This window comes from Aquila chrysaetos, chromosome 15, assembly GCF_900496995.4.
Source record: "Aquila chrysaetos chrysaetos chromosome 15, bAquChr1.4, whole genome shotgun sequence".
NCBI classification, from domain to species: Eukaryota; Metazoa; Chordata; class Aves; order Accipitriformes; family Accipitridae; genus Aquila; species Aquila chrysaetos.
In genome coordinates, this window is record NC_044018.1 from 29,424,325 (window position 1) to 29,437,614 (window position 13,290).

Sequence of the window (13,290 nt, forward strand, 5' to 3'; positions counted from 1 at the left end):
CAATTAGGGCCAATTAAACCCCAGGCAGTTATCAGCAAGATGGGAGAGAGAATGGAGTAAACCCTGTGATGGGGTTTCCTGGGAACATCAGGTCCTTCTCCGACATGGGCTGGGGTCGGGGACGTTTCTGTCATGGAGAATTGAGCTGGTGCAGAGAAGCATTTGTCCTAGACCAGAGGGAATTTTCCCTGCCTGGGCCACGCAGGAAAGCCAGAGCTGGCCCCGTTTCAGCCGGGCCATGCACCCTGTCGTCTGCACGGATGTGCGCCTGTGGTTATTAATAGTCCCTGTGCCCTCCTTGGGTGAACACGCTCGTGCTCCTTTGCCTTGCAAGGAGGCGCGGGCTGGGCCAGGAGTTTGCTGGGTTTCCCCCTGGCAGAGCTGTTTAAATGCTGCATTACGGGGCAGGAGCCTGCAGAGATTTCTCCTGCAGTACTGCAGTCATCAGCACAAGCTTCCCGATGCCATTGAGGCTGAGGTTTGAACAGCACAGGGTGTGGTCCTCTGTCTATAAAATAACATTTGCATTTGGTTTTGGTTTTTTTTTTTTTTTAATTTAAACTGCTTTTGGAAAACAATTAGCTCTTAGGCTGCAGTGGCCTTGGCCCTGCATCCTGCAAGGGCATCCCCCTTGCAGTGTCTTTTAGTGCTGAATTTCCTGCCTACCTGCCTGTTTCCACCTTCCCCTGTGCTGCAATGCCCGTGGCGAAGCTGCAGTGGCCACGGCTGCCTTGCACCCGGCTGAGTTTGTTTTGTGGGATGCCACAGGTCCATCGAGGCTGTCCGCGCGTCCTTCAGTTGCTGTCGTGCTCGCTCATCCCCTTTCTGCCTGCACTTGGCCGGCGCGCTGCCCGCTCAGCGCGGCAAGAGCAGTGCATCTGTGGGCGTCCACATGGCTGGGTGGCTCTTCTGCAGGTTTGTCTTCTGTTTGTTGCAGCTGGAGGCGACCAGCTCTGCTCTGCACTGGCCCGTGGCACGTGCAGGATAAATTAAGCAAAGCTTTAGGAACTGGTCGGTGAAAATCCCCTGCTGCAGTGGGTGCTCTGACGCTCTGTGTAGTTGGGACTATTTTAGGTGTTCCCATGAGGATGGGGGATTCACCACGTGGAGAGGCTGTGCATCCAGGCAGGGTGGGAGCGTCTTAACTTTGCAAAGCAATTCTCAGCTGTGGTGTCAGGGAGAGATGCCCACGGCACCTTGAAGACTCTCCAAGGCTGTATGATTTACAGGATTTTTTTGCCCAGATGATGGAGGAGACTTTTGCAGGCAGTAGACTGTGTGTGGCAAGCCCTTCTCAACGGCAGGACGCGTTCCTCACAGTGCCCTTCTGTGCCTTGGGACATACCCGGGCCCCATCCTGATGCTTTCCCTACCTACCTAGGAGGGTGGTCTGAGCCGGACAGGGACTGAGCTGTGCCCCTCTTTGTGTCTCAACAGCTGCTGTGAACCCGTGCACCTCCCCACGGGTGCCCCAGACCGTCCCCATGGACCTGCGGATCGGGCAGCGCGTCGTCAAGCCCGGCTCTGACACCACCTTGCTGGCCCTGAAGCACACGCAGCAGCTACAACACCAGCTCTTCCTCGCCAGCCTGCACCAGCAGCAAGTGGAGCAGCTCGCCCACCAGCACGTGAGGGTATGGGCACCCCGGGGTGCAGGGGGGGACCGGCACCCGCTTTCGGTAGCAGCTGAGTGGGGACTGAGCACTTTGAAGAATTAACTTTGCCCCTAAAGCACGTAGCTCATGGTGCCGTGCGTGTCTGCCAGCAGTGCCCTGCGTCGGGGCTGGCTTTGTCCAAGCTCCTGTCTCTGGCAGGGATTAAGAGGAAGAGACTGGAAATCCCAACCCCAAAATTACCTTCCCAGGTGAATTCCTTCTTTCACCTGAGCCGGAGAGTTTGTAGTGCTTTTTAGCCAGCCCGGAGACCTCTCTGACACAAAAAGGCTGGTTAGGGAGTCAGGTGGGGGTTTCGTGTCTTACTTTCAGGCCAAATCTCCGTCCTGCCAAGGCCAGCGGGAGGGCTGGGGCCTCCTGGGATGTGCGAAGCAGGGAAATGTTTTCAGCCGCATACCATGTGTGCTGAGCGAGGAGCCAGAGCGACTGGACAGGATGCCTGGTGTCTGTGATCTGCCACTCTGCTTGGCCACCGCTGTTTCTCTGCCCTAAAGGCATGGCTTACTCACTTTACAAGCTAATTTGCTTTTCTGGGAAGTCTTCACTGAAATTCTCTAGTGTCACCCGGAATAGCACCCCTGCCCTGCACAGCTTCTGCTGCCAGGCTCTGCCTTGTCACAAAATTACAGCAAGGTTTAGCTCGGATGGTTTCTCTGGAGGGCCCCTGCTGAGAGCAGGGCCAACTTCAGAGGTAGGGCAGGTTGCAGAGGACCACGTCCAGGCGAGTCGTGACCATCTCTAAGCAGAGACATCACCCCCTGCGTGTCCCAGTCGCAGGGCTGCACCATGCTCATGGCAGGAATCAGTTCCATATATCCAAATGGGATTTCCCTCATGGCGCATCTGTCCTGCTGCTGCTCATCCTTTTGCTGGGCCTCCATCTGCTCTGGAACCCGCTTTGGGTGGTAGAAGATAGAGTTGTAGCCCCTCGCCTCTAGACTAAACAAGCCCAGCCTCATCCGCTTCTCTCGCGTCCCATGTGCTCTGGTCTGAGCACCAGACCCACTCTTGGTGTGTGGCATGTGCTCACTGGTCCCAGTAACCTCGTCTGGAAGCCCTAGGGGGAATCATACTGAGGCTTTTTGGGAGAGGCTGAGCATCAGCTTGGTCCACACAAGGCGAGTTTGAGATGCTGCTGCTGCTGCCACGACTGTTGGGTGCTTAGAGGGATTAGTGCTTTCTGACCTCCCTGTGAGATGGGATCATCTCTGAAAACGTCAGCTCTGGAAAACACCAAGATCCAAACTTTTAAGACTACTATAATCGTTTTTTTCTTTTTTTCCCCTTTTTAGTCAACTATGATTTCTATTTTTTGTTGTATTACAACATGACCTAGCTACAGATATGTCAAAACATCATGAAAGGCATCAAGTTGAAACAGACTGGTTTGAGTTTTACAGTGTCCCTGGGGAGAGCATCTCTGGAGACAAAGACGCATCCGGTTTGCTGTGATGAAACAACTTAACACGTTCTTGTCGGCCAGGGCTGCCCATCAGGTTTCCAAAAATGACATAACGGACCATTTCAGACATCCTCCATCACCGTGTCATCATGCCTTGGGCTTGGGGAGGGGGTAAGAGGGCTTCGGTCTGCATTGGGTGAGGCTGGGGTCTCCTGGTGCTGACATCCCTCTCCTCTCGCAGGTGACCATGGAGTCCCCGCACCGCGAAGCTGAGCCTGGGCAACAGGAGCAGGAGCTGCGGCAGATCCTCAACAAGGACAAGAGCAAGCGAAGTAAGAGCCTCCGTGTGTCTGCCGGCACGTGGCACTGGGTGCCGAATCTCTGCCCGAGGAGCTGTGTCCCCGAAACCGGGGGGACTTGGCTCACAGAGGGGGTGAGATTTTAGAAGGGGGCTCAGCAGGTGGTTCTGCTGTTATCCAGACCAAGCTCTGCCCGCTCTTGGTCTAAAGGCGCGTGATAGCATCCACGCCACTGAGCATCTCCGTCCTGTGCATCAAACTGAGCCGTGCTCTGTGCCTGCCTGGGGCCAAGAGAACCAACCACTTAGTGTCCGTGGGGAAGTCTGGTCCTCCTGAGCAGCAAGCAGCAATGCCAGCAAGTTGCACTTAGCAGCTGGCAAGAGATTTTTTTGGCTCTGGCCTGGCTGGTGTTTGTCCTTCATGTCCTTCCTAGCAATGCCAGCTAGGTGGTCACAATAGATCTCCATGCTAATGTTGCATCGTGCCCTATGGCCACTGCAGCGGTGCTACCGGAGCTGACAGTGCTTGTGACTGCACTGGGCAGGGCATGAATTTACCTCTTGAACTTGCAAGCCCCAGGCTGGAGAACCTGTGGCAGTGGGGAGAGGTTAGTGGGTCCCCCCCATGCTGGGCAGAAAAATTTGCAAACCCTGTCTGGCTGCGATCTCCCTGCGCCATCTAGTGCCAGTCGCTGCAGGGAGCTCGCAGGGAGCTTGCTCTGAGCTTCTGGATGTGCAGAGCTCTGCATCACAACCCAAAGATGCAGCTGCAGCATGCATTGGATGCACTGTGCCCGTCCCAGTGTCTGTGAGCCTACTGTCCACCTGCCCGTCCAGTCTGAGCTCTGTCGGGATGCTGATATTTTCCCTTAGCTCCCATGTGGCTGCGGAGCACAGGCTTGCCCTGCCGTGGTTCACAGGGTTGATGGGGCTAATTGCAATGCTGAAAACACAGTGCCTGCCCTTTTCGTGCCATTCCTGAGCAAACAGCTCCTGCGAACGCAGTCAGCTTGGCACGGCTGAGCACGACAGCCTACATACAGCCCCTTCATGCACTCTGGGAGTTAATCATACAAATTAGTTAACTAACTTGTGCTCGGAGGTGCCGAATGCTGGCACAGAAGCGTGGAGCATCCCTGTTGTAACTGCCGAGTGTTCCTGCTGGAATGGATGGATGGGGATATGGCCTGGCATGGGTAGGAGTATGGGAACGGGCCCTAGTGGGGTGGGGGGGAGGTATCCCGAAGTGGTAAACCACACGGGAGGCTCATGGCAGCCGGAGGCTGGCGATTGCAGCACCCTGCAGCAGTCAGGCCTCTGTGTGGGGGTGTTTCACCACCACACTGGAGCCAGGTGTTGAACGTGGGTCGCTGCTGTTTGTTTGCCAGTGGGTCATGGTAAGTCTCATGCTCTTCTGGAAGAGCACAGCTCCGTCAAGAGATTCAGGAGCCTCAAAGCTATCCCCTGAACTGTTTGGAGGTGCTTTCTTTTTCTTGCTGTCTCTCATGCAAGCTGTCCCCGTTTGGGGGCAGAGTGTGGCTGCGTGGGGGGCTGAGGTGCAGGACAGGCAGAGCTGTATGCCATCAGCTGGAAATTATCAGCATGTAGCACAGGCTCAAAGAGCCCCAGGGCACAGTGTCTCTGGAGAGGCTTCAGAAGGATCCCATGCACCCGTGGGAGTTTTGTCGCTGCTGTATGAGCCACGTTGTGCTTTCATGCCCTCTTTATTCTGTGGGTGTCAGCTTATACCTGCTCTCCCTGGCTCAGGTGAAGCAGGCAGATCCGCAGCTGAGACTCGCCTCTGGCGATGCTCTGCCTCTCACAAGCCGCGCTCCCAATGCTCAGCGAGGCGCACACTAAAGGATCAGGCTCCTGAGATGACATGGGAGAGCAGAGAGTGGGACAGGGATGCTTCCCTGACTGTCTGGGAAACTCCAGTTGCCCCAGCTGGCCTTTCTCTCCCTGAGCCCATCTTGACCTGAGAACTGCACCAAGCATCTCTGCAGGGTTTTCTCAGTGTCTGTGTGCTTGTAGGGGGTCTCCAGCCATCCTGGCATTGCTTGTGGAGCTGTGGGGCCACGCTCATGTTTGCAGGGATCCTTTAAAGTGCTCTGGGTTGGCTCTCAGCCCTGTGTGGTCGCTGCTGGTCTTTCTGCAGGTGCTGTGGCCAGCACAGTGGTGAAGCAGAAGCTGGCTGAGGTCATCCTGAAGAAGCAGCAGGCAGCTTTGGAGAGGACCAGCAACCCCAACCCTTCAGCCATGCCATACAGGTAAAACGAGAGCATCCTCTGGCCTGCCCCGAGCAGGACATCTGCTTGGGACCTGGAAAAGGTGGCTGTTTATCTTGGGCAAGATCTTGCCGTTATCTTCCACTTCCTGGTCTTTAGAAATATTGTTTAGTGCTAAACGTCTGTTGGGTTGAGATAGCTTGGTTCTGTGCGAAGTGCTTGCAGGAGGCTGATGAAGCTCCCACATTGTCTTCCCTGACCTTGTTGAACTTTGATGGCTTGTCCCACTCCTGACCCAAAAAGTACTGCCAGGCTCCTTGTCTTTTGTCCCAAGACAAGGCAAAACCAGCAGCTGGATTCCTTCTATAGGCGCTTGTGGTAGCGGACAGGACAAGCCTTTCTGGCCACTGGCAGAAGAGCTAGCACGTGCCCAGGAAAGGCAATGCCCCGTGGGCCACCCTTGCCTTGGAGGGCATAGTGTGGGTGGGACGTGGCTGCCAACTGGGAATGTTCTCTAACAAGATGTCTTCTCCCCATAGGTCTCTGGAGCCTCTGGATCCTGAGGGCCCTTCCCCTCCTGTGCTCAGCACCTTCCTGCCCCCTGTCCCCAGCACTTCTCTTGACCCCCCGGAGCATTTTCCACTGAGGAAGACAGGTAAAGCCTTGGGGATAATGCCATCTCCCTCCCGCCGTGATACCCTTGCAGCCCGCTCGCAGGGGACGGCTGGAGCTGAGAATTGGGGTGGCCCGGCCCCACAAAACCAGTCCAGCTTCACCCCCGTCAGCAGTGGGACTGGGATTAACCGCCTTGTCTGCTCGCAGCGTCTGAACCCAACCTGAAGGTGCGTTGCAAGCCCAGGAAATGCCTTGACCGACGCAAGAACCCCTTGACGCGGAAAGAGAGCGCTCCCCCTTCGCTCAAGAGACGGCAGCCCGAGGCGATTGGTGAGGGCTTCACCTGGATGGTGGGGGGTTTGGAAGAGACCTGGGGGCCAGGCTGGAGCAGCTGTGGTCTGTCCAGGACCCTGCGCCACATCTGCTTGGGGGACGTATCTCTGGGGCTTGGCACGTTATCGGTGCCCTCCTCGGGACGCAGCCCGTGGAGGGAGGTCTCTGCCGTGATGGCACAGGGATAGATGAGCCAGGAAAGGATGTTGCTGTAGCTGTACCCTGCTGCTTTTCGGGCCCAGGATGGACCTACAAGGCTGGAAGGGTCCAAGACCCTGAGCAAACGTGGCTGGTCAGGATTCCTCACCGTGGCGTGCTGCCTCCCACGCTGGTAGGGCAGCTCCGTCTCCACTGTGCCGAAGGGAGATTTGGCCCTAGGAGGGTGGTGGGCAGCTGTTAGAGGGAGGGAGGGCTTTGAAGGGTTGGGGCAGGGGCTGTGCAGCCCTTCTCTGGGTGCTTGTGCCCATCTCCCCCGTTTCTCTTCCCTGCGCAGACTCCTCCCCAAGCAGTAGCAGCACCCCCGTGTCTGGCTGCAGCTCTCCCAACGACAGCCTCCCTGCTGAGCACGGAGCCCTCCCCGCTGCCTCCGGCATGGCCCACGAGGTGAGTTCTGACGACCTCGCAGCCAGAGGGCTTGCAGGTTGGGGCTTCTTGACCCCAGGGTTGGGTGCCCTGATCCTCCCCTCCCGTCCTAGGCTCAGGTGAAGGTAGCATCCCCCCCCCCAGGGACCCCAGCCCTGAACCCCGCTGCCCAAGAACTGCCCTTAGCCCTGCTCTCCCTGCACGGTGGGATCCTCTGCCCGGCCCAGCGCTGCTTCCGACACGCTGTCCTCCTTCACAGTGTGCATTTCTTGTCTCCTAGCGTATGTGCTGTCCCCATGGGTCCCCGATGCCCCTTGCCCTGGCCTCAGGCATTCTGCCAGGCAGCTGGGGCTCAACCACCCTCTTCTGCTGCCTGTGCCCGAGCTGCTTGTCCCACGCTGAGCTCTGCCGCTGCTGGAGCAGGAAACTAATGAGTTGTGTTTGGTGCAGACACCCCTGGCCCAGCGCCTGATGATGCAGGAGAGCTCACTGGCCCAGTTTGCCCTGCAGAGTGCAGCCTCCCTTCCGGCCATCACACTGGGATTGCCGGCTACCACTAGTGCCAGGGTAGGTAGCCAGGTTGTAGGCAGCCCTAGAACTGGGCAGAGGGTTCCCACAGGGCAAGGGAAGCCCTTTCCTTTGGGCCTGGGGTTCCTGGGGTAATGCCAGGCATGTGCTGGCTCTGAGTATTCACAGGTGCCGCCCGTGGGCACGGTGAAAACGTGCCGTCCCCTCCTCATGCTGTGTCCCGGCAGGTTGCTAACCCAGTCCTCCTCCTCCTCTCTGCAGGGAGAGACAGATCGCCGCCCCCTCTCCAGCCTGGCGCACCGGGTGCCCGTGCTGAACGGACCTGTCCTCGCAGGCACGCACTCGCCCATGTTCATACCAGCTGGCTTGGAGCAGCATGAGGCTGGGAGCCCCTTGTCCCCTCGGCTCCAGCCCGTCATCATCCTCGAGCCCTCAGTCACCCACGCTCCACTGGTGGCGGGTAAGTTGTCAAGCTCGGTGATGGGTACTGAGGCTGTGTCAGCGCTGGCAGGGCTCAGTGTGGAGCTTCCTTGGGGCAGGCAGGTTTTCTGGGTGCTGGGAAAGCCCAGTGGCCTTGATTTTTCCATGACTGTGCCGTGAGCCGGGGCTGAGGGAATGGAAGATGTTGACCCTGGTTCTGGCTAGCCAGCAAGCATGTCCTTGCCATGGGTGAAACCAGAGTTCTGCATGCACCATGGCCTTGACGATGCAGAGAGCACCATAGCTTTGGCTCTTCTCTCCACCTGCCCCTTGCCCTGCCTCAGCTGGGCTGGTGTGGAGCTGTTCACCCTTTCTGCAGCCCAGAACCCCCCCTCCAAGGGTTCTTTCCTATCTCTTCCTAGGCTCCTGTGCCAGCAGATTTCACTACAGACCCTGCAGGGCAGCTCAGACCTCTTGGCTGTGTGTCTAGCTGCCTTATTCCCCCCAGTCCCTCTAAGTAATCTGCTCTGACTGCAGCAGAAAGAGAACTGGCTCCTTTGTGCTGGTTCCTATCTCCATCTCTCCCTGCCCTGTCATACCTGCAGTGAAGGAAGCTTCTCCCATTTGGGATGAAGCTGAGGGAGGACTGAGATGATTGAGGTCGGCCAGATCCTTTCCCCAGACCCCTGTGGGCTGTGTGATGCCAAAGCGATGGGGACAGAAGGAGGGGAGCCATAAAGGCACAGCCCATCCATCCTAGCCTGCCAGATACTGGGCTCCGGGGCTGGGTCACTGTCATTTTTAGGGCTGTCTGGAGATAGTCTGTATGGGTACAGACAGCACTGCTGCTTGCCACGGTGTGGACTGACAGCTCCGCAGGGTGTTACGTCTGCCCAGTGGACAATGTCACCCCTCGCGTCTCTTTCCTCTCCCCTCCAGTGCCAGGTCTGGGAACGGTCCCCTTCTCCTTCGCCCCCTCGCTCATCTCTGCAGAGCGCCTGTCACTCCCAGGCCACCATAAACCGCTGGGCAGGACCCGCTCGGAACCCCTGCCCCAGAACCCCAAGGCCATCCAGCAGCAACTGGTGTACCAGCAGCATCACACCCAGTTCCTGGAGAGACTCAAGCAGCAGACGCATCTGGGCAAGGTAAGTCACGGAGGCCCAGCCGGGGTGTGTAGGAGGCAGTGGGAGACAGATGCTAGAAGGGTGCAAGATGGCATCGTTACCTGATGGGCAGCGAGTATTAGATGTCCAGGGCCAAGTCCTAGCCAGGAATGCGAGGTGCTGCCTTGCCCGGACTCGTAGCAGCAAGCTGAGGGTACCTGCTCAGCTTCCTTGGCTCCCACGTCCATTGTGCTCCTGCCCTGAGATGCCCTGCCACCCCCTGTGACTTTCTTGGCCTGACCTGTCCCCCGCCACCTCTCTGTGCTCATTCGTGACCCCTCCGGCTGCAGCGCATGGCTAAATCCAGCGAGAAGCCCCGTCTGCGGCAGATCCCCTCGTCGGAGGACATGGAGGCTGAGGGGACTCTCCCAGAAGCCGGGGCTGAGAGCAGTGACCCGGCAAGGGCACGCGTGGAGCCCACGCGGCCGGGGAGCAGCGTGAAGGAGCCCGAGAGGACACAGAAGATGATGCAGCCTCAAGAGGAGCTTGTCCTACAGCAGGTACACAAGGGCTGGCAGAGGTGAGAGAGAGCCCTGGGGAGGGCTCTGGGCTGCCAGCCCGGAGCAGCCCTTTCCCTACTGGGCACAAGGAGCCCATAGACAAAAGGGGCAATGCCTTCCCTGGCTGCCCCAAGCTGCGGGGAGCCCTCGGGGTGGTTTGAAGCCTTTGTAACAGGCTCAGGAGTGGGCTGTAAGAGGTGGAGTGCCTAGCCTTGTCCCTCTCTCCAGTTCTGGCTTAATTGCTTTGAGCATTACACCTGAACAGGCAGCACGCAGAGATCCCTGCCCTGCAATTTGGAACAATTCTTTTCTCCGTTCCTTGGTGTCTCCCATCTGAGGCTTTGCACAAACTCAGCAAAGCTGGTAGCATCCTGAGCCTGGGAAGATTCAGATCAGACCCTGAGAGCCACCTGTGTAAAGGGGTGCTGTGTGGGTAAGGACACAGGCACCACGTCCGTACCTTCCTTGAGCACGGGGCAGTTCGCTAGGACAGGGACGAGAGCTGCAGCCGCCCCTGGTGTCAGTAAGGCTGGGCATCGTCCTCCAAACTGCTGCGCCTTGCTGCCCAGCACTGCAGGGCTGAGCCAGCAGAGAGCAGCAGATGCTGCCTGACGTGTCCCAGCTCCTGCAAACCGGCTCTGAGCCCCCCAGCGTGGAGGGGGCTGTCATATCCAGACCCTGGGAGGGTGCACAGTGGATGCCTCCCTTCCCTGTGCCGGGTGATGCTCCTCTCGCCGCCCTGGTGCCTTGCTGCGACTGTCGTGCTCACCGCTGTCTCTCTCCATCAGGCCTATCTCTGGGATTCCTACCAGCGCGTGCAGCACCAGCTCCTCAAGCGGCAGCCCTTGGCCGACTCCCCCGTGGTTCCCACCATCCATGCGGGGCACAGGCCCCTCTCCAGGGCTCAGTCATCTCCTGCCACCGCGACCGTCTCCCTCCCTGCCCAGGACACAGCCTCCAAAACGCTCTCCCTGCCTGTGCAGGAGCAACCAGCTAAGCCGCACTTCACAACAGGTAGAGCCCAGCCCCTGTGCGGGGCTGTCACAGCTGGAGCAGTAGCAGGGGGCTGGTGACAAGAGCTTGGAAGGGAGGTGGGGATGCCCAGGGGCAGCTTAGCATCAGTCCTGGTCACTCCCAGACTCATAAATGCTTGGGAGCGCTCTGGCTGGCTGCAAAAAGAGCAGAGCAAGCCGTCAGAGTCCCCGTCTCCTCATCTGAGGCGGCTTTTCCAAGCAGGACTTGTCCATCTGGCCCCTTGACTGTCATCCTGGTCCAGCGATGCTGGCAAGGTTCAGCTCTCTTACATATCCAAGGCAGGATTTGCTTCAAGCGTGTTGGGACAGAGGCTCCCATGGTTTGAGGGAGGTGTTTCAGTCAAACCAAATAGTTACGGGTGTGTGGGGCCCCTGAAAAGGAGCTGAATTAGGGCTGAATTAGCACCATTGAGGCCTGGGTGTCCAGTCCAGTCCAGTCTTGGGACAGCAGCTCTCCTTGTCCATTGCAGGGCTGGTTTACGACTCGGTGATGCTCAAACACCAGTGCTCCTGTGGCGACAACAGCAACCACCCAGAGCACGCGGGCAGGATCCAGAGCATCTGGTCCCGTCTGCAGGAGAGAGGGCTGCGCAGCCAGTGCGAGGTGAGGGTGAGCGGCAGGGTGGGAGCCGGACGGCTGTGCGGGAGGGGGATGCTGGTACGAGCAGATCTGATGCTAGCGGTGTGATAGGGTATCTTGCTCCCATCTCCGTCCCTTTTGCTCCCAGATCTTCTCAGCCCGCTTACCACCGTTATCCAGAGGGCTTGGACTTGTCCATTGCTGGCAGTGCCAAGTTGGAGTGTGCTGGTCTGACCACCTCCAGCTTCGCATGGCAGCAGCAGTCTGCTCTGCTGGAAGATGGGCGTAGGGACAGGCGTGATCCTTATCGAAACAGGGTGTTTTGCCAACTCTGGGAACACCAGTGTCAGTTCCAATCTGTTAGAAACCTTGCCCTGCTCTAGCTGGGCTGACTGGTCCACACAAGGCTCTGCAGTTATAGCAAGGTGGTGCTGGCATTCCCTGCCTGATCCCTGCCTGCGGATGAGGGGGGTGCTCAAGTTCAAATCCAATGCAAGAAGCACAGCGTTCAGCCTTGCAGCTGCCTCCCCAGCTGCGGTGATACGAGGTGTGGCCGTACTCGGACAGCAGGACGTGCCACCTTCACCCTCGGAGGCTGGCACGCTTGGGTGGGAAAGCCTGTTTTCTCCCACCTGGAGCGGCTTGGTCACAGCCCCCGTCTGCCACAGTGTCTGCGGGGACGCAAGGCCACCCTGGAAGAGCTGCAGTGCGTCCATACCGAGCGCCACGTCTTTCTCTACGGCACCAACCCCCTCAACCGCCTGAAACTGGACAATGGGAAGCTGGCAGGTGAGTCCACATCCACACCGCTCCCGTGGGCACCAGTGCCCTCGCCTTCTGCCTGTCACTGCCCACACACCCACACCGGGGTTCGGAGCACCCTCAGCCGTGGGGACCGCACCGAGCAGCTTCCCTGGAAGCTGGTCCTAATTCTGGCCAAGCAGCCCAAACCTCCCTCCCTGTGCCGTGTGCCCTGTCCCCCACCATTGCCTAGTTTCTCAGCTCTGAGGTCCTCCCTGTCCTCTCTCTCTGCAGGGATCCTGTCGCAGCGAATGTTTGTCATGCTGCCCTGCGGAGGGGTGGGGGTAAGTGCTCGATCTCTGCTCTGGCTGGTTTTGGACGGGGTTATTCCTTTCTTCTGTCCCCAGCGAGGGCCTCCTCGTGGGCTTGAGTGGAGAGGGAGCTCCCGAAGCCTTTGGGCTGCCGAGGCTGGGTAGCCTCAGGTGGGAGCACTCCATCTGTGGGCAAGCTGTCGTTGTATCAGAGCTTCCCCCTGTCCTTGGGATGGACCTAAGCATCCCACCCTTGAAAGGGGATCCTTTATGCCTCCTTACTCTAAGGGCCCCAGGAACCAAAAGCCCCTCACAGCCATTTCTAAGAGCCTGAGGTGGTAGAAGGGAGCAAGCTGGCGGGATGGCCGGGAGAAGCCGCAAGCTGTGGTCCCCACTGAGGGAGGGGAGCAGTGTCAGGGGGACAGCAGCTCGCCACTTTCCTCCAGGCATTTCTGTGGCCTCTCCTTTCACAGCTTGCCGTCCTGGTTTCTCTCCATTCATTGCGTTCTCCTCTTTTCCTCTCTCCCCCCTGTCTCTGTCCTTCTCTCTCTCTTTCAGGAATGGTCTCACTCCATGCCTTCCTGCTGCCTCTTCTGGTTCTTCTCCTCTCCTTGCCCCCACTGCTGGGCACCAGCTCTTCTCAGCCCCGTTTGCATCTACTTTCCCCGCTCTGCTTTCCCCTCCCTGCTCTCCTCTCGCCCGTGCCCCAGAGGCGGGGGGGCTGGAGCTGCCTCTCTCCGTGGGCAGAGGGGAGCCTTTGAGTTGCACACATGGCGTTGATCAGAAGAGACTTGAGTTTTCCGGCTCTGGCTCGGCCCTTGACGCGATCCTGATCAAACCAAGATGTTTGGTTAAATAAAATAAGATAAAGAAGGTAAC

At 58.3% G+C, this 13,290-nt stretch overlaps 1 protein-coding gene across 10 annotated transcripts in view; it reads left to right on the forward strand.

Moving 5' to 3' along the window:
- Positions 1 to 13,290, forward strand: part of HDAC7 (histone deacetylase 7) — a 93,289-nt gene that overhangs the window by 72,647 nt on the left and 7,352 nt on the right. For 9 of the 10 annotated variants that reach the window (XM_030037193.2, XM_041128873.1, XM_030037195.2 and 6 more), the window contains exons 2-15: positions 1,438 to 1,634; positions 3,317 to 3,407; positions 5,532 to 5,643; positions 6,141 to 6,256; positions 6,424 to 6,546; positions 7,043 to 7,152; positions 7,582 to 7,698; positions 7,921 to 8,119; positions 9,019 to 9,227; positions 9,536 to 9,745; positions 10,534 to 10,759; positions 11,250 to 11,383; positions 12,028 to 12,148; positions 12,395 to 12,444. In XM_030037193.2, coding sequence (XP_029893053.1) covers positions 1,438 to 1,634; positions 3,317 to 3,407; positions 5,532 to 5,643; positions 6,141 to 6,256; positions 6,424 to 6,546; positions 7,043 to 7,152; positions 7,582 to 7,698; positions 7,921 to 8,119; positions 9,019 to 9,227; positions 9,536 to 9,745; positions 10,534 to 10,759; positions 11,250 to 11,383; positions 12,028 to 12,148; positions 12,395 to 12,444 — 2,015 coding nt within the window. The remainder of the gene's footprint in view (positions 1 to 1,437; positions 1,635 to 3,316; positions 3,408 to 5,531; positions 5,644 to 6,140; positions 6,257 to 6,423; positions 6,547 to 7,042; positions 7,153 to 7,581; positions 7,699 to 7,920; positions 8,120 to 9,018; positions 9,228 to 9,535; positions 9,746 to 10,533; positions 10,760 to 11,249; positions 11,384 to 12,027; positions 12,149 to 12,394; positions 12,445 to 13,290) is intronic. The other variant, XM_030037194.2, reaches the window with a different exon arrangement.